The sequence below is a fragment of the Molossus molossus genome, unplaced genomic scaffold (assembly GCF_014108415.1).
Source record: "Molossus molossus isolate mMolMol1 unplaced genomic scaffold, mMolMol1.p scaffold_m16_p_2, whole genome shotgun sequence".
Lineage (NCBI taxonomy): Eukaryota > Metazoa > Chordata > Mammalia > Chiroptera > Molossidae > Molossus > Molossus molossus.
The window spans coordinates 114,131,994-114,151,411 of NW_023425355.1; the positions used below are offsets into that span (position 1 = coordinate 114,131,994).

Here is a 19,418-nt window from a genome sequence, read left to right on the forward strand (position 1 = left end):
GCTAAGGGCATGTACCTTGGTTGCAGTTTGTCCCCGGCCCTGGTTGGTCGTGCGGGGGGCAGCCATTCGATGTGTCCCTTTCACGTCGATGTTTCTCTCTCTCTCTCCCTCCCACTCTATCTGTACAAAAATTGGAAAAATGTCCTCGGGTGAGGATAAAAATAAATAAATAAATAAAAAATAAAAATAAAGTTTCCTTTAAAAGATAATGGTGCTCTGGGAGGTGTGGCTTGATGGTTGAAGCATCTGCCCTCACTCCAAAGGGTCTCAGGTTCAATTCCCAGTCAAGGGCCGGTACCTGGGTTGCAGGTCCAATGGACTGTGGACCCAGCTGGGGAGCATGCAGGAGGCAGCCAATGGCTGTCTCTCTCACACCTCTCTTCCCCTCCCTCTCTAAAAAAAAAATGGAAAAATAGCCTCAGGTGAGGTGAGGATTAACAAAGCAAACAAACAACAAAAAGCTAATGGTGGTGGCAATAAGGAAACAAAGGAACAAAGGTTGAAAAGGTGTCAAGTACATACCTAAGAAGACAATAACCAATTGTAGTACTGGTAGGCACAGCCCCCAGGAAGAAGAAAAAAATAAATTAAGTTTAACAAAGAGAGTGGGGAAGGTAAACATTTACAAAAGAGTCTTGAAATGCTGGCAGGAGTTTAAGAGTGTGTAAGAATTAAGAGTAAAGTGAAAAGTGGATCATAAGCTAAAAAAGGAACACAAAACACATTTTGTTACCATTTTTAAGGTAATTAATGCCCCCTAAAATAAACAAACCAGAAATCTGGGAAAGAAAGTTGCTATTATTTCCCATAATTCATGTTAGCTTATCATACATACCTCTTGCATGCAGTCGCATGCTTTCCATGTAAGTTGCAAGATTTTCTGCTACCAAAGTAACTAGGGCATGATTGTGCTGAAGTTGATTGATTAAGTCATGGCGATAAAATACATGGGGACTTCGCTGAGTTTGACTGAAACGAGAAGAACTTAACAATATAATTAGGCAATTAATTCTGCTGGAATCAAAAGAGATTGTATATTCTAAATTCTTAACTATTAATTTAAATACTTAAAATGGGTTCTTTCATAACAGCACACTTTTGGCCATTTACTTTAAGGGCAAGTGATTTAAAAGAAAACAAATGCCTCAAAAAAAAAGACATTCCATTATTCTACACACAAAAATATACATAAACGCCTCAAAAAAAAAAAGACATTCCTTTATTATTCTACACACAAAAATATACATAAATATTCCCCAGAATCACACCAATGGGAGTCTACTTCAATAAGTGATTTCCACTTCCATACTATAGTAGTACCAAAGCACCTGTTTAAGTTTACCTATTTCTAGAATTATAAAATAGAAACACTCCTTATAAGATTAGCACCACAAAGATTATGCTGTAATTACGGTAAAGAATTTAATTTAAAAAATGTTTTCAGTAAAAATGTGTTAGGCAGTTAAGGTACATTGTGGTTTGAAGCCAATTTTGCCCATAGGTATCACCAGAAAAACATCTATTTCTCTTCCAACCTTTTATACCACTTACACTGAAACTAAAACTCTCACAGCCATTACTATTTTAGTGGAGATGAAGCCATTGTTCCTCAGGAGAATATATAAACTACTTTGTCTATCTAAATCAGATGAATGAATGCATTTGAGAAAGGCCAAAAAGCATTATTGTACAGTGAGCCAACAATCAAAATATGTCCCTCAAATCAATGTTACTGTTAATAAGATATATGTCTAAATATTCTCCACTGTTTATCCCTATAGCTTTTCTAATTGCATTTTTTTCTAACCTTAAACACCAAAAGACGAAGTTCAATTGTTAAACCAAAACATGTGGCTTTTTGTGTGTTAGGGATAATCATGATAATCTAGAGTTGTAAAGGATCTCGGCAATCATTTAATTTTAGACATACAAGAAAAATACATTTCCTTGACAAAATGATATGACTGTTTAGACACAAGGGTCACAACCCAGGAATCCTGATTCCACTGTGAATATTCTTTGCTCAATACCTGGTTCTCTTTTTTACCCACATTAATTTTCCCCTTTCATGTTATCAGTTTGAACTCTATAACCAAACAATACAAGGACAAATTATTCCAATAACCAAAATTTAGCAAGTAAGATAATATAAAGACAACTACATAATAAATTTAACTAAAATAAACCAGAGAATTTAAGTATATCTTTTCATCTTTCATTAAACATACGTGCAGTCTAATCTTTGAATTAACTTTAAAATTTACTAATAAAAATGTTTATTTTACTTAGAACGTCATCCCATGGACTAAGAGGTCCCTGGTTGGATTCCCAGTCAGGGTACTTGCCCTGGTCCCCAGTAGGGGGCATGCAGGATGCAGGGGATCCTTTCTCTCTCTCCCTCCCTTCCTCTCTTAAAAAAATAAGTAAAACCGCGCGCGCGTGTGTGTGTGTGTGTGTGTGTGTGTTGTGTGTGTATGAAAAGAAATGTATAATATGGGATATAAGGGTAGACACTCGGCAAAAAGGGACACAAAGCAGGAAGCAAAAACTGAAATGAGATTGGTAACAGCATATACCACGAAGCTGTCCGGCATACTTTCTGGAAATAAGAGAATTCTGAACCAAGAACCTGAAGGTAATATCATTATCTTGATTTCGCTACATTACTTAATTATAGCTTACTTCCTCATCAATAATATCAAGGAGGTGGTTATGATAAAGGAATCTTTTCTTCCAAATAAACACTTCTCTTAGCCTAATCACCCTAGCCTAATTTTCTTAAAGTTTGCTTTTACCAACTGATAATGCTGTTTCTTTCCAAAATACATAAATAAAATTACTGAAATTTTCTGTTAAAGGCCTTACCTCAAATTTTGAGGTGCTTCGCCAAACAAACTACAAATTTCTCTAATTTGTTTCAGTGCAGGGATGACCCATTTGTCATTTGTACGAAGTTCTTCTATAAAGCGATCTATCCACTGAATCTTCTGTGTGTCACGGTCCTTAAACGAATAATTTCAATGTTTTATATAGGTCAATACTAAAGAGAATTATACTTTCAAATTATTTTGAGAATTACAAAATAGAGCTTCTCTTGTAAGATTAGCAACACAAACATTACGCTGTAATTATAGTGAAGAATTTAATAATAATTTTACAAGTTGCTTTAAGTACATTTTTATTTCACATTTACCATCAAAACTCCAAAAAGTAAAACACTACTATAAAAGCTCAATATGACATGTATTCAGATATAGCTACACAGAAGTACAGATATACTAAGCATTAGGAACACTGACAGAAACTGTAAACATTTTCCAGGAAGTGGGCATTTTAGTTTTCAGAGATTCTAACATATAACCTGGATTGTTATACTACACAGGTTTGTTTCTAGTATACTCAGGAACACTAAGAATTTATATTTTTACTGAGAAAATGGTATGGCAACTAAGTTTTAAAAATTGACCAAAAGTAAAAATAAGGACATAGCCACATACACACATGGAGAGAAAGTGATAGAAACATGTATAAACACACTTAAAAATTAATGTTATAAATTATAAAGTTAAATTATTTCATTTATGATATTTCACTCCCATACCTCATTTATTTTACTCCTTCCCCTCAGTCAACAGTAATCAGAAATGCAGGTTTCTTTTGTCTCCATTTATTATTTGATATATTAAATACTTAATGAACTATCCCAAGTAAGCACAGTAAAAAACCGAGTAGCATCTGAATCACATAGATCTACTTGAGCTTATTACTTAGTTCTTATTTAAATTTCAGTTCATCAGTGTAGAAAATAATTTTGATAAGTGAGAAAATTAGTTATTCAGCAATAGTCATGCACGAATTAAAAGGATACATACAGTACAATTTAGAATGCAGGGAAGCTGGTGTGTAATTTTTTCACGGGGAAAGCACTAAAAATGTTTTTACTGTTGAGGAAATTTTTTTCTTAACTTCCCTATGAGTAAAGAAAACCTAATTTCTCTTACCCTCTCAAGTTCCTACTCAGTTTTAACATCTTATATCTCATGATCTATTTGAAACTGGAATTTCAGCACTATACATTTAACAATACTACCATTATATAACCTATGTTGGTTATATTACCTTTCTCCCAAGGAGACTAAAATGATTTTCAGATGATACACAAAACTCTGACATACAAACCTCAGAGGAGACAAACTTACATGAAGTCAGTCAGTCAGTTCTTAAAGATCGCTTCAAAAATAATGTTGGGCCCTGGCCAGTTTGGTTCAGTGGTTAGAGCGTCAGTCTGTGGACCAAAGAGTCTCGGGTTCGATTCTGGTCACAGACACGTACCTCGGACTCAGTTCAGTCTCCGGCCCTGGTCGTGTGCGAGGCAACCAGTCAATGTGTCCCTCTCACGTCAATGTTTCTCTCTCTCCCTTTCACTCCTTCTCCGCCCCACTCTATCTGAAGATAAAATAAAAAAATATCCTCGGATGAGAATTAAAAATAAAAATAATGTTGGAATAACCTGAAACTATTCTGTCTCTAAGCCATCCTCACTGTGAGGGTCACAAAAGAGAGCAAAGTAGCACACCCTTACCTGGGAGCAACTATAATCTAGTATTTTTATGTGGGCACTGAGAGCCAGGTCCATGATGTCTACAGGTACATCATCACTGTGGGCCAGATTCCACAGGAGGTTCAACACTTTGTGTGCCATCACACCATCTTTATCATCTTCTGCAAGACGACGTATCAGCTCAAGTAGTTTCTCACGTTGTTTTTTACTTGCATTTGTCCAACTTGCCTAGAAAAACATTTAAAATGACATGAAAACAACACATTTATTTCTCACTGCTTAAACTGTCCCCAGATTAACTATATATATCAGAAAAACAACATAGCTAAGCACAGAATTATTCACAGTGATGAATTATTCACAGTGGTATCTGAGAAATAAGGAAGAAATACCTTAGATCAGGGTTTCTCAACCTCAGTATTTTTGACATTTTAAGCAGAAAAATTCTTTGCTATCTACCGTGCATCACAGGATGTTTAGAAGCATTGCAGGCATCTATCTACTTCTAGAAGCCAGTAGCAACTTCTCCTCCTCCTGCTGTGACAACCAAAAATGTCTCCAGATATTGCTAAAGATCTTTGGAGAGCAGAACGGCCCCTGTTGAAAACCACTGCCTTATAGTGGGTATGTTATTTGTGACTTTAAAAGTACATTAAAAGACAACTTTTAAAAGTCTGTAACTTAATCTCCAATTTTCCTGTGTACACCATTCCTAAAATGCAAAGGTATTTATTGGTAATTTCTTCCTGTCAACTCTTACTTTTCATAATAACCAATCATCCTTTACTGCAATCCTACAGTTCACTTGAATCTATGATAAAAATAATAACTGCTAGGGGGAAGGAATCCAAATTATCACGTGAGTTTTGAGGAACAGGGGTGGGGAAGATTCCTTATTTATGAGGATTATTATTATAAAAAGAAACATCAAGTTCTCATTGGGAAAGAAAACAATGGCCGATTACTACATACCAGAAATTGTTTAATAATTTCTATTTAAGCATTTATAGGCTAAGAGCAACTCACAGATCTAATGAATTAAAACTATTAAAAATAAAATGGTACTACTTTACTATATTAAATATTACCTTAAAGCAATCAAAAAGATGATCGAGTTGTTCAGGAGAAAAATCCCACGCCAACTTTGCCAGTAAGTCATGTACATTCTTCACAATGGCTTCATGCTTCCCTGCCTATTGAAAAATCAAAGAAAAGCATACCATGCTAGAATTTGAACAGCAGGTAAGTAGCGCAAACTGCCTGCTGACAACTACCAATAAAGTATTCCTATCTCCATCTGTGCAAACATGAACATAAAAAAATTTGTAACATTTTAAATGCTTTAAAATTGCCATCTAGCCCTGGCCGGTTTGGCTCAGTGGTTAGAGCGTTGGCCTGCGGTCTGGAGAGAGCCAGGTTCGATTTCCGCTAAGGGCATGTAACTCGGTGGCAGTTTGTCCCCGGCCCTGGTTGGGTTGTGTGGGTGGTAACCACTCGATGTGTCCCTTTCACATCGATGTCTCTCTTTCTCCCTCCCTCCCACTCCATCTGAACAAAATATCAAAAAATGCCCTCGGGAAGGGACATAAAAAAACAAAAAACAAAACAAAAAACTGCCAACTAAAACCTGACAATTCAATTTTTGATATGCATGCTTAATGTATACTTTGGAAATTCATGTGAAGCTTTCATTATTGAATCTAATGTGCCAATTTTAACATTGCAAGTAGGAGAAATACAAAGCACACCAATGGTATTGTTTCAGACTTGAAACCTTAAGCGCTTACAGGCAAAATTGAGTGTTGTCTTGGCTTTTATAGATTCAAAAAACCAAGCTTCATAATTTAGAATTCAATAATACTTTCCAAGTAATCCATGAGTAGAAACTTGTCATTAAGATAATCAAAGGAATTAGTTTCCAGGTCTGAAACCAAAAGGTTACTTCTCTTCTTTCTGAAAAACTATAAATTCTTTGATTATAAATTTCTATAATCTAGTGATTTAACTCTCCTCACATTTGAGTTTTTTCTTTGTATTAAATTTATGAAGAAACAAATTATAGATGTCTTATACTCTCTCAATAGGCATTCTTTATTATTTTACTGTTTGCCTCTTATTTAAAATCACCTACAAATTACCAAATACATCCAGTAGATAATGTAATATGTTTTTATTTAAAAACCATTATTGGCTATTTCAGTAAGATTCCTGATAGGATTTCTGTAAATACGCATTTAAACATACTAGACATCATGTAATATAAGCTTTCATCCCATTTTATAACTACTATATTTCCACAGTTTTTAGCATCTTTCTTTTAAAAACCAAACAGCCACTATTTTAAATTCCTTACCTGTGCTGCCCAGATATTATCAAGATCTTGTAAGGTAAGAGCCTTTTCTTTGATGACAAAACGAAGAATCTTCTCTAGCTTTTCTACATACTGCGGTTGATGAAGACTGTCTCGCAAGACTATGGATAAGATATTGTTCTGCTGTATCCATTCCTAAATATAATTCAGAAATTTGTTTCAAAGCAGAAACTAAAACACAGAAGCTTTTAAAAAATATATGATGTATCTATCACTCACTTTTAAACATTAGAAAATAAAAACCATAAAACATAATACACTAATGTAATATGCTTATGTGTTGTTTTGTTGCAAAATCATGAAAAATAACAATAATTTCATGAAACTTTAATTTGTACACACAGAAATGCTTCCATGAATTAAAAACAGTGAAATTATTAAAAAGATTGTCCTCCAACATTTACTCAGAAAAATGTTATTTAAGTGTAGCAATCATCATGATTTAGGTAGGGTGAACAAAGGACAAACTAAAGGATCTTTGAATTCCTTACACCAGTTTTGATTTGTATGAAAAGGTACCTTTTATGTGTTGCTTTTATTTATCAAAAAATTACACTATTATTCCCTATCCATTTGCTCTCCAATCTTCCAAACAATCCCAATGAGGGATAGATTACCCTATTAGAGTAAAGTAAACAGACCTGGAAGTGTTGGAACTGAAATATGAATCAAGACTGTATGCTTCCTATGTTTGTGTTCCTATAACACTATGCTATATTGCTTGACTGCATTTATTTACTATCTATACCAGTAGGAAAAAACTCTAGGTCATGATTCAAAAGGTAGTTGACACCATATGATTTTGCAGTATTCAGCTTAATGAAAACAAAAGTATTTAGTCCTAAAATGTGCTAGAGAAGGACATTTGTCAGCTGGTGAAGGTTTATTTCTAATCCTAATCTGTTGCAGGCAGATATTTTTGTAAAATACAATAAAAATGTGGCAATATCAATTTGCTACAAGTGTCTGAACACTTAATGCCATTTCCTATACTCATATAGGACTGGCAACAGTTCAAGGACCAAAACCAGACCCTGAACCACAGTCTTAAGTAGCTCTATGCTCATATTCCGACAAGACAAATAACATACACAAAGTCTTTTGTCTTATCATCTAAATACCTAACACAGGTCCAATCGTGTAGGCATCCTCTACATACTATTTATCACATTCGAATTATTCTCCCCAATTAAACTGAAGTGACCTTAAGAGCAAGGACAGTTCTTATACAAAGGTTTTGCCAGTACTATCACACATTATGCACTCAAGTTATTCAACCAATTTTTTAGAAGTAGCATACTTCATTTTAAAACTACAATATAACAAAAACAAAAATAAACAAGCGATACTATATCAAACTAAACAGCTTCTACATAGAAAAGCTTCTACAAAACTAAAAGGCAAACTACTGAATGGGAGAAAATAACTAAATCGTGTATCTGTTAAGGAGCTAACATCCAAAATATGTAAGAACACATACAACTCAATAGCAAAAACGAAACACTCCAATTTAAAAATGGGCAGATCTGAAGAGACATTTTTCCAAAGACAACATACAGATGGCCATCAGGTACAGGAAAAGATATTCAACGTTATTCATCAGGGCAATGCAAATCAAAACAATAATTAGATATACCTCACACCTGTTAAAATGGCTATTACTGAAATAACAAACAACAAGTGTTGGCGAAGAAATGAAAAAAAGGGAACCTATATACACTGTTGAAGAAAACGTAAAGCTGTGCAACCATTATGGAATACAGCATGCAGATTCATTAAAAGTAGAACTATCTGCCCGGCCAGTGTGGCTCAGTGGTTGAGTGTCAACCCATGCATGAAGAGGTCGTTGGTTCAATTCCTGGTCAGGGCACAAGCCCAGGTTGTGGACCCAATCCTCAGTGGAGGGCATGCAGGAAGCAGCTAATCGATGTTCTCTCTCACTGATGTTTCTATTTCTCTCTCCCTCTCTCTCTAAACTAAATAAAGAAAAAATAATTTTTTTAAATGAAGGTTTGCCAATTGTTGTGACATGATAGATAGACCATTATGTTAAGTACAATAAGCCATACCAAAACAAAATCAAAAAGAGCACACAGAGAACAGATGGGTGGTTACAAGAGGCAAGGGATAAGAGAAATGAGTAAACTGTTTGCTTTTATCTTTTTTGTTTAAATTGAATTTTAAAAATCATTTTAATTACAAGCAGTATTAATTAGCAATAGTTAAGAAAATGCAATATACAAATGTTATAGTATATAAAGTTTCCTAAACTTTCAATGTCAAAATTATATAAATGTAAGTACTTACGTTCTTAAAACGATAAATCAATTCATGTAGATGTTACTCCAGCAATTATATTTCCTATCTTAAAATCTTTAAGCAGAATTGGTCTGGTACCAAATACTGTCCAATCTATTCCAAAGATCATTTTTATCTACTCCGTTTCAACTAACCCCACCCAAGAAGCTAATAATTACTTCAGAACACCTATATTCACCAGTAAGTTTACCACAGATGTGCTAAGATACTCCTACCATTACCAAATAATGTTATTACAAAAAGTTCTCAAGATTAATAGACATAAATCAATAAAAAAACCTCACAATTTCAAGCTTTTCTTTGAAATGTTATCATTAACCTTGAGTAGAGCTATTCTAATTTTTGCCGTAGGTAGATTCATGAAAGGAAAAGCAAAGGACTTACTGCCATTCGTTCAGCTGTGAGCCACTCTTCCTCCTCAGGGTTACCATGCCGATGAGTATAGTACGATACACTAGATATCACCTTATTAACTTCATTCAGTGCGTTCATCTTTCCATTGAAAGAAGAAATTTGCAATAATCTGTAAAAGAAATTCAGTGTAAAGTATGATTCTAAATGCTCAATATATAATTATTTCAAGAGGTAAATATCTTACCTAAGTATCATTTTTAACCTAAATATTTCTAAATTTTTTACAGTCTCTTCTTGTCCTGGAACCCTTGACGCTAAATTCTTCAAAGATTTAATAATCATTGAAAGGGCATCATTTTTGGCTTCATTCTTTGCTTCTTTTTTCAGTTCTTCATCAGTTAAGTTTTCTAAAAACTGTGGAACCATTTCTATTACTGGAAGAAAGTACTTTTTCACCGTATGAAGAGTGAGAAACTCATAGCTTTGTCCAAATGGTCTGAAATAAGAAAGGTAAGCATTACTCTTGTAATACATGATTTCTTATAATCAACCAGGACTGAACTCAAACTATTTATGTTAACTTTAAAAATCCAAGTTCCCAGTTAAAGAAACCATACTTGAAAAGAAAAACTCAAGTTTTATCCAGCAATTTCTATAATACACTGAAGATTTATTTTAAAACATAACTTACTTAATAAGAGCTGCAATTATTTGAACATTTAATGCTGATCCACTAATAAAACGATCATGCAAAATCTGGAACCCATTTAAAGTGCCGAATTTGTTGAGAAGATCCACTAGCCAACCCTGCAATACAGTTAATGAAGAAAGTTAACTTCATGCTTTTAGGGGAAAAAAGAACTATCTGAAGTAATTTCTTGACTGAAACATACTAGAAACAGGAAATTCCATAAAGAAAATTATGTAAAAAAAACACAGAACAAAATACTGCATATGCTCATAGTAACCCTGTCTGAGAGACAGAAGCATAAGTAGCCGAATAGCTGTTTGCTCATACGAATATAACTGATGAACAGAAATTAGAAGCCATACTTTTATTACAGAGACCCTATCATATGAAAATACCTTTTTAATATCTGCAAATATATTTTCAAAAATCTAGGATGATAAAACAGTCTTAAAAAAACAAAAAAACTAAAAAACATATTCAGTAACTAAGATGTCTGAATTCATTTTTTGTTATAGTTAACTTATCCCTGGTATTATATCTGTTGCTCCTAAATAGAACATGCAGGTTGACACTTATGCTGAATGTTCCCAGTTCTCATCTTAGAGGGCCACAATGTAATAAATAATAGATTGTCTTTCAATTGCTTCCCCAAGGAATAGCAGTAACTCAAAGTACAATGCAACTGGGATAGGAAACAATTTGTGTAGTTAAAAGCATGCTTAAATGTAAAAAATTAAAATGTTACATGGATATAAGAATCAAATGTATCTAAAAATTAATGTACACATAACCTTTTATACCTTGCCTTCTTTTAAAAGGGCACATTTTAGAAGCCAGTGAGAAAAAAAAACAAGAGGTAGTCTCTCTAATCTTAAGCAAAAATAGTTTCTACAACTACTGAAAAATAAAGACATGTCTAGAACAAAGGAAAAACGCTAAGTAAAAGGTAACTGCTTTAAAGAGACAATATTGCTGAGGCTTGGGGTAGTTTTGATATGGCTTTATGAAAATCTAAATTAACTAAATTTTCTAATAAATCAACATTTCTATAAATTCATCATTTTCCTACCTTTTTATTTAATCTTAAAAGTTAATTCAAAATTACTTCACCAGGTCCCTTTTGGCATCCAGCAATTCTAAGAAAGCATGTAATTATATAATATATTTTTACCTCTGCAGTAACTGGAATGAAACTATTAGGCTGGGATAATCTTCACATATATTTTCAGCTACAATGTATGTTTAAGCAATTAGGAATGCTCAGTAATTATTTATACTCAAGAAGAGCTAGGCTTGTAAGAAAGATAAATTATCTTCAACCAGAAACCATCTTATATCAAGTTATTATCGACCTATACAGGAAAAAATAAACTAAAGAAAAAAATACAGGTATATTTTGGAGACTGCCATTATTTCTGTATTAATTTGGTTTACTGAAGCAAAAATAAGCCTGAAGTAGCAAAAATATGAGCCTTGGGAAATATCAGAAAACTTCAGCTCTAAATTCAACACATTTTGATGATTATCATTTTTAACAGAATAAACCAACCATGCCCTGGCCAGTTTGGCTCAGCGGTTAGAGCATCGTCCTGCGGTCCAGAGAGACCCGGGTCTGGTTTCTGCTAAAGGCACATACCTCAGTTGCAGTTTGTCCCCAGCCCCGGTTGGGGTCGTGTAGGTTGCAACCATTTGATGTGTCTCTCTCACATCAATCTTTCTCTCTCTGTTCCTCTCTCCCCCCCCACTCTATCTGAACAAAAAATGGAAAAATGTCCTCGGGTGAGGATAAAAAAACAAACAAAAAAAAAACCAGAATAAACGAACCATTATATGCATAAATTGAAATTGCCCTGGCTGGTTTTTCTTTTTCATAAGACCCACAATATTAAAAATGTCTCCCTAAATTCTAAAATGTAAAACTATATAGTTAATTATAAAATATTTATATAGGAATTATAGGTAGGGATACATTTTAAAGTATATACTGTTTATGCTGAAAATAAAAATTTACATTGGAGAACTTTTACATAATAACATTTATGTATACTCTATATTCCATTGATATTTATGTTTTACTATTTTGCTTTCATTTATAATTTTTATTAAAATTTTTTTTCCTGTATTGGTTTTAGAAAGAGAAAGATAGAAACAGTGATGAGAGAGAATACTGATTGGCCGCCTCCTGCATGTCTCCCATTGGGGATTAGGCCCACAACTTGGGCATGTGCCCTGACTGGGAATCAATCTGGCGAACTCTTGGTGCATGGGTTGACACTCAACTACTGAGCCATATCAGCCGGGCCTAGTCTGTTTTATATTAACCCAAATTACCATGATTTCTCAAGATGCTGGGCAGAAGACAATGGGGACTAACTACATAGTGAAAGCTTAAAAAAATATAGAATCCAAACTATTTTGTCAATTATATCTCAATAAACTTGAAAAAGAAAACACAAAACAATGCATAATCTCTTTAAGAGCAATATGAAATTATTCCTCCCCATGTTAATAGGAGGTTTGGATCATTTAAAGTTCCATGGCACAGCAAAATAACTGTAATATTTAATTCTGAAAATAACAAACCAACACACTTTTGGTGAGCGAGGGTCTGGAGAACGAGCAAAGAGTTCATCTTCGGGCAACTGAACACTTGAGGAAACAGATTCACACGGACGTGTACCATTGTAGATATGGAATTTGCAATGAGGATTTAAGGCCATGGAGAGAAGTTCTAGAAGTGGAAACCAGTCTTGGGACAACTTGGCCACACATAGCTCCACCAGGCGATGAGTATTATTGATAATACACCTCTGTTATATATAAGGGGGAAAGGTGATTTATAAGATCAAAACATTGCAATTCCAAACAAATATTTTCCAATCTTAATTAATTATAATGATACTTCCATTTTTCTATATTGATCATGGGACATTTCACTAATATTGGGATCAAAATGACATATCAAAAGAGAAATTGCATCTACTTCTTAATTTACATAGTACCTACTTTCAAAAACCATTTGTAATGGCTTACAAAATGAAGGCAATGCTCTATGTCCACAGATAAGATGCAAATTACCATTGTTTTCTCTTTGGCATTTATATATTAAAGGCAGCAATTCTAAAATCTAAACAATATATGTATTATCCAAGATGAAGCAGATTTGCTAAGCCTCAATACAAAAATCTGCGACCAATTCCAAAGTCTCCTTTTCTATACTTATAGTACATTTTCCTAGACTGAAAACGTTCTTAGAGGATTTCTTTGCTTCTGCCAGTCACTTGGTGGCACCACCAACCTGAGAACACTCCAAATTCTCCAACTGAGAATTATTTTGCATTGCAACTACAATTTGAATTCAGACTACAAATGTTTGAATACTGCATTTTTGTTTTTACCTCTACCACATGCCAAGGTTGAGGCATGAAGATTTCTCTGCATTAATCCTTTGTTTCCCAGATATTAAGATTCCCCATTTTGGGTATTTTTCTTCCTTAGTGGTATATAAAATAAACGAGTGGTGCATCTCATAATTGATAGCATCGTATTTTAAATAAAATGTGGTGACCTGCCTAAGGTCACAAGGCACTTGAGAACGCAGGAGACAGATTAAACCAAAGTTTCCTAACTAAATCTCATACTCATTCTAAATGATCATGCTTCAACAGAAATAACTTATAAAAAGTATTTTAAAAGTTTTAATTTTTCAAACCTTTTTAATTCAACCAATGGATCAAATATATAATCAAATGTGTGTGTGTGTGAGTGAATGCGAGAAAAAACACAAGTATCACTATGTAAATCTGAATTTTTAAAAGTAAAATGCAAGACTCACATGAATTTCAAACTTCCAGCCACTCACTGCCTCATCTGTAAGGATTTTAGTGAATGATATTGTTAGCCCATCTCGAAAAAATCGCTGACATGCTTCACTTTTAACATCAAGGCCTAAGGAAAAGGGAAAAAAAAAATAATGTAAACAAAATATTTCTCTGGTTGTTTTATAATGTCCAATTATACAATAAAAGGTAATAAATAATTGTAAACTACTCACTGACAGACAAATGCAGACTAGCTTTGGGGTTTTATTTACACAAAAGAGATGGCATTTAAAACCAGTACTGTAGCCCTGGCCAGTTTTGCTCTGCGGTTAGAGCATTGGCCTGCGGTCCAGAGAGACCCAGGTTCGGTTCCCGCTAAGGGCACGTACCTCTGTCGCAGTTTGTCCCTGGCCCTGGTTGGGTTGTGTGGGTGGCAGCCACTTGATGTGTCCCTTTCATGTTGATGTTTCTCTCTCTCTCTCTTTCTCCTACTCTATCTGAACAGAAAGTGGAAAAGTGTCCTCGGGTGAGAATAAATAAAAAAAAACCAATACTGTACTTTAAAAACATATCACCTTCCCTAAGATAACCCATAGTCCCAGAAAAGAAATATAGAGAAGGGTGGAAATACATGTTCAGTGCATGTCAATGACATTTTACCTGTCATTGTATAGTCAGGACCTAAACCATGCCAAGCACAGAAGTCTTTAAAAATTTACTAAATTGCCCTGGTCAGTTTGGCTCAGCTGTTAGAGCGTTGGCCTGCGGACCAAAAAGTCTTGGGTTCAATTCTGGTCAAGGGCATGTACCTCAGTTGTGGTTCTATCCCTGGCCCTGATCAGGGTCATGAGGTGAGGCAACCATTCGATGTGTCTCTCTCATATTGATGTCCCCCCACACACACCCTATCGGGGAAAAACAAAAAAACAAACAAACAAACAAAAATCAATGGAAAAATATCCTTGGGTGAACATAAAAATTTTTTACTGAATTGATGAATAAATGAACAAAAGAAATCTGAGCAGTGGAAAATAAATGTCATCTGATCATGCATTTTCGTAGTTCATAGATTATTTAAGCAAGACACTAAAATATTAATTTTTACAATAATCAATTTCATTGTGATAACACCTATTGACAATTAGAACATATCCATGGCCACCCTATTTCAGGAATTAAAATGTTACTGCCATTTATTTTAATCTCCAATTCCTGAAAAATTAGTAGAGAATACTACAATTGTAGTCCTCTGCTAAAGAGAATTCAACTACCACAGTAGACCAAGTCATTGAAAAAAATGATTAAGTCCAACATTGTGTTTACTTCCAGACAATAGAAAAAAAAAGATTCATTTTTATTGGCTTATTAAAAAAGTAAAAAACTGACCTCATCTTTCAATGTTTTTAGAGAAAAATTAAAACCTTTTCTATGTATTAAAAAATACATAAGCTAGATAGTTTGCTTTAAATATGCATATACACAGACTGTACATATAACTTCAGAAAGTTCACAAACACATTGGCTGTCCAAAGGACATGAACCCTTGCTCTAGATATATACTATAAGCCATGGCAAGAAATCTTTGTTGGATGTTCTAGCCTAGAAATATACACTAAATGTTCATAAAAGAGGAAAATAAAGTCTTCAGAAATGAAGTGAAAGGATATGTAGTAGCACATGCTATGGAAAGCATAACAACATCAAAACTTACCTTTTTTACTAAGATCAATAGCAGCTTCTAAAAGCACTTCTAATTCCCCTTTCGGCAAAACTGGAACCACCCATCGAGGCCTGAGTTTTAAAAATATAAAATGATGTTTATTAATGCACTAAAAGAGGCACTATAAATGAGTTACTAATTATAATACCTCATCGTGAAAATATTAATATTAAAATAACATTAAAATATTGAGATAAGGTTGGCAGAAAGTGAGGCTAAGTGCTGTTTTCTCTACAAATAATGTTAAGAAATTGTCAGACAAAATTATATTGTTATTAAAATTATTTTAATAACAATATAAAACAACTATAATAAACAAATGTCAATTAAATGGAAGAGTTCATAGGAAAGTGCTCATTCAGGATTAAGGTTAGGAGACATTATGATGAACCACTTAGTTGTCTTCAACTTCCTCACAAAGAAGAAAAAATTTGGTGGCAATTACTGATTTCTGCCTCAATTAACTGTCCACTTTTCCTGAAAGCTAAGCAAGAGGTAAGTTTCCAAATCTCATATGCCTCCACAGGTACCTAACCTGTTCTGTCCCTCAAACAAGGATGTAGGCAAGCATCCTTGATGGTGCTTTCTCTGGTCTCAGTGGAAGCCCAACCATCTAGGATCCTTTACCAGCCCCTTCCTCCTCACCACCACCCACGTCACCCAGTGTTCCAAAGACCCCTGTTCTGACAAAAAGTACTCCATGACCACATGATATATTAGAAATAAATGTTTACCACCTTTGTCATTGTCTTTATTTACATAAAAAAATTTGCATTTATCTTCCCCTAAAAATTTGTGAATTTGTGACTTTATCCTGGTGCCTGCCTATCAAATATACTTTTACCAAAAAATCACCAATCACAGGACAAATATCAAAAAGCCAACAATACAACCTTTTGCTATGATGTCTCTGCTATCAAGAATGGTGAGGGACATTACAAACAACTATATCATTTTTGTTTGACTAGAATTCATTCTATACTATTACTATAGGTATCTGCGAGAATCACATTTAATGTATTCTTTCAAATGTATCATTAAAAACACTGTTTAATATATATTTATTTATAAATAGAAAACATATCCAAGATGAAGTGAGGAAATAGTTACAAAATGATATGATAGTAAGAATCCCATATTTATAGAAAAATCAATACACATGATAGTAAATGCAAAATAATCAGGGGAGACAGTACTCCTGATTCTTAGTAGTAATTTTTGGTTTCTCATTATGCTGAGAAACTTGGTTGCTTTTCCTGTATATTACACATATTAAAATACAAAACAAAATCAACAGACCTATTGATCATGTCATCCAACTTTGCCAGGTCAGTATGTGGAAATGCAGGTTCCTCCTCCTCAAGCTGTGGCGGAGCATCACCTTGACCTTGTTCATCAGGGGGAGTTGCCGGGGAATTTTCATTGGAAGAATCAGGCGATGAAGTCTTCATTAAAAATTAAAAATTTCAGATTTTAGGTTTCTATAACACATGTACAACATCTAACAATCCAAACATCAACACAAATTAGGGAAAAATGATATAATCATTTTAAGTTTATGTTTCAGGCAGTCTCCGCGCCACGATGCTTTAAAATAATTTCATTTAATTCACAACAGCTAAAGGAAGTACTCTGCCATTTAATCAATAAAAAAAACTCAGGCAATAATTAATTAGCCCAAGGATACAAAACTCCAACTCTGTGGCCAGGATTTAAATCCAGATAAAATTCTGAAGTCTGTGTTCTTAATCACAATGTATACTGCTTCTCTTCTTACATTTCCCATCATGACAGAAATTATTACACAAATAGAAAATAAAATAACATTTTACAGATTTAAAAGTTTCTGACTTAAAAAAATAAACTTTATTCCATTATTTCTCTAGCCTCAAACCATTATCCAAATAATTATTAAAACTTCACAATTGTGGTTTCTAAGTAAATCAGGTCACTTTCAACTAATATGGCTAATTTTATTCTTTCATTCTTCCTTTTTAGTTCATCTTTCTCTCCCCGTTTCCACTTCAGCTGTTCATATTTTTATAACTAAAGAAACTTTTAGGGCGTTATAGGAAGGCTGGTTTATTATTTTTTAAAAGCCCCTTTCGTCCGGCCAGTGTGGCTCAGTGGGTGAGCATCGACCCACGCACCAAGAAGTCATTGGTTTGATTCCCAGTCAGGGTACATGCCCAGGTTGTGGGCCCGATCCCCAGTGGGGGGCATGCAGGAGGCAGCCAATCAATGTTCTCTCTCATGGATGTTTCTCTCTCTCTCTCTCTCTCTCTCTCTCCCTCAACCTTCCTCTCTAAAAAAATATATAATGGAAAAGAAAAAAAAAATTTAAAAACCCCTTTCCCCCAATATATACTATACAGGGGTGGGCAAAAGGTTTACAGTTGTTTGTATGAAGTTCGTATAGAAAACGATACATTTAATACTAGAGTAACTGTTTCAGGTACTCACAACTGTAAACCAACTTTTGCCCACCCCTATATACATGCTCATAAAAATTTTAAAGACAAAAGTAACAGTATCTGTAATACCACATCAACAGATAAGCACTGATTAACATTTAAAATAATTTCCTTCCAATCTTTGTTCTCTGAGCCAAAAAGACCCTGTCTATATGTATACATTTTCAATAAAATTAGGATGATACCTGTTTAAGCCTGTGTCCTTTTCCTTTTGACATTTGAGTATTTTCCTATATCATTAAGAATCTATTATAAAAAGTTGATTAATGGCCATATAGTATTAAATGAAGTACACAAATTAAAGGACATTTAGTATTTTGCAATTTTATTGCTAAGATAAACAGAGCTGCAATGAATCTTTATATGTAAGTCTTTGTGTTGAACGTCAATCTTTCCTTAGGATAGGATCCTGGACATATAATTACTACAACAATAGTACAAACTATTTCTTTTAATGCTACTTATATATTTTTTTTGCCAAATTCCATTCTGGAAAGTTTACAACAGCCCAGCAACAGTACCCGAGGTTTTTCACCCACAGTGCCTTTGCCAAAGCTATTTCACTTATCATTGAGTATTACTACACACCAGAGCCTAAAATTCTCCCTGTGGGAACACCTTGTAAAAAATACTATATGTGAAGTAAAAAAATCCCATTGATTTTAGAAATTCCTTTTACACCAATATGTAAAAGGGATATCCCAAAAGAAAACTTTTAAGTTGGGAAGTGATTAATGCTATAGTTCCTTCTTCTTGGTCCAATACGGTCAAATCCTGTGAAATAACTAAAATTCTAACATTAAAAAGTAGAGAATAAAAATATGAAAGAGGAACTCTACAGTCAGTTAAGAATGTAACTGATTTTGATCCTTTGTATAAATCACAAGAGAACATAATGTAGATGCATACTATTAAGTTGAATATCACAAACTCAAGAAAACCTTAAAAGAAAGTTTAGAGGTTTAATTTTGTCAAAAGCCATGCAAGCCATGAACATGCAAAAGATGATAGGAATCCAAAACACAGGTAATAAAACTCGGAAAAAAGAAGAGGAAAAGATACTCGAACTTTAACTAGTAGTTCCCAGTTTAAAAATAGAAATATTTG

The 19,418-nt window shown here is 34.0% G+C and overlaps 1 protein-coding gene across 12 annotated transcripts in view; it reads right to left on the bottom strand.

Moving 5' to 3' along the window:
- USP9X (ubiquitin specific peptidase 9 X-linked) overlaps window positions 1–19,418 on the bottom strand; it is a 115,337-nt gene that overhangs the window by 60,815 nt on the left and 35,104 nt on the right. For 7 of the 12 annotated variants that reach the window (XR_004960558.1, XM_036270787.1, XM_036270788.1 and 4 more), the window contains 12 exons: window positions 17,137–17,282; window positions 15,829–15,908; window positions 14,132–14,244; window positions 12,888–13,106; window positions 10,297–10,412; window positions 9,850–10,101; window positions 9,636–9,774; window positions 6,915–7,067; window positions 5,650–5,754; window positions 4,583–4,789; window positions 2,866–3,002; window positions 836–984 (listed from right to left, as the gene is read on the bottom strand). Coding sequence is in view for 11 of the 12 variants with exons in the window: in XM_036270787.1 (XP_036126680.1) it covers window positions 836–984; window positions 2,866–3,002; window positions 4,583–4,789; window positions 5,650–5,754; window positions 6,915–7,067; window positions 9,636–9,774; window positions 9,850–10,101; window positions 10,297–10,412; window positions 12,888–13,106; window positions 14,132–14,244; window positions 15,829–15,908; window positions 17,137–17,282 (1,816 nt within the window). In the remaining variant the exon portion in view is untranslated. Of the gene's footprint in view, window positions 1–835; window positions 985–2,865; window positions 3,003–4,582; window positions 4,790–5,649; window positions 5,755–6,914; window positions 7,068–9,635; window positions 9,775–9,849; window positions 10,102–10,296; window positions 10,413–12,887; window positions 13,107–14,131; window positions 14,245–15,828; window positions 15,909–17,136; window positions 17,283–18,496; window positions 18,558–19,418 lie in introns of all 12 variants that reach the window. The other 5 variants (XM_036270792.1, XM_036270790.1, XM_036270793.1 and 2 more) reach the window with 4 other exon arrangements.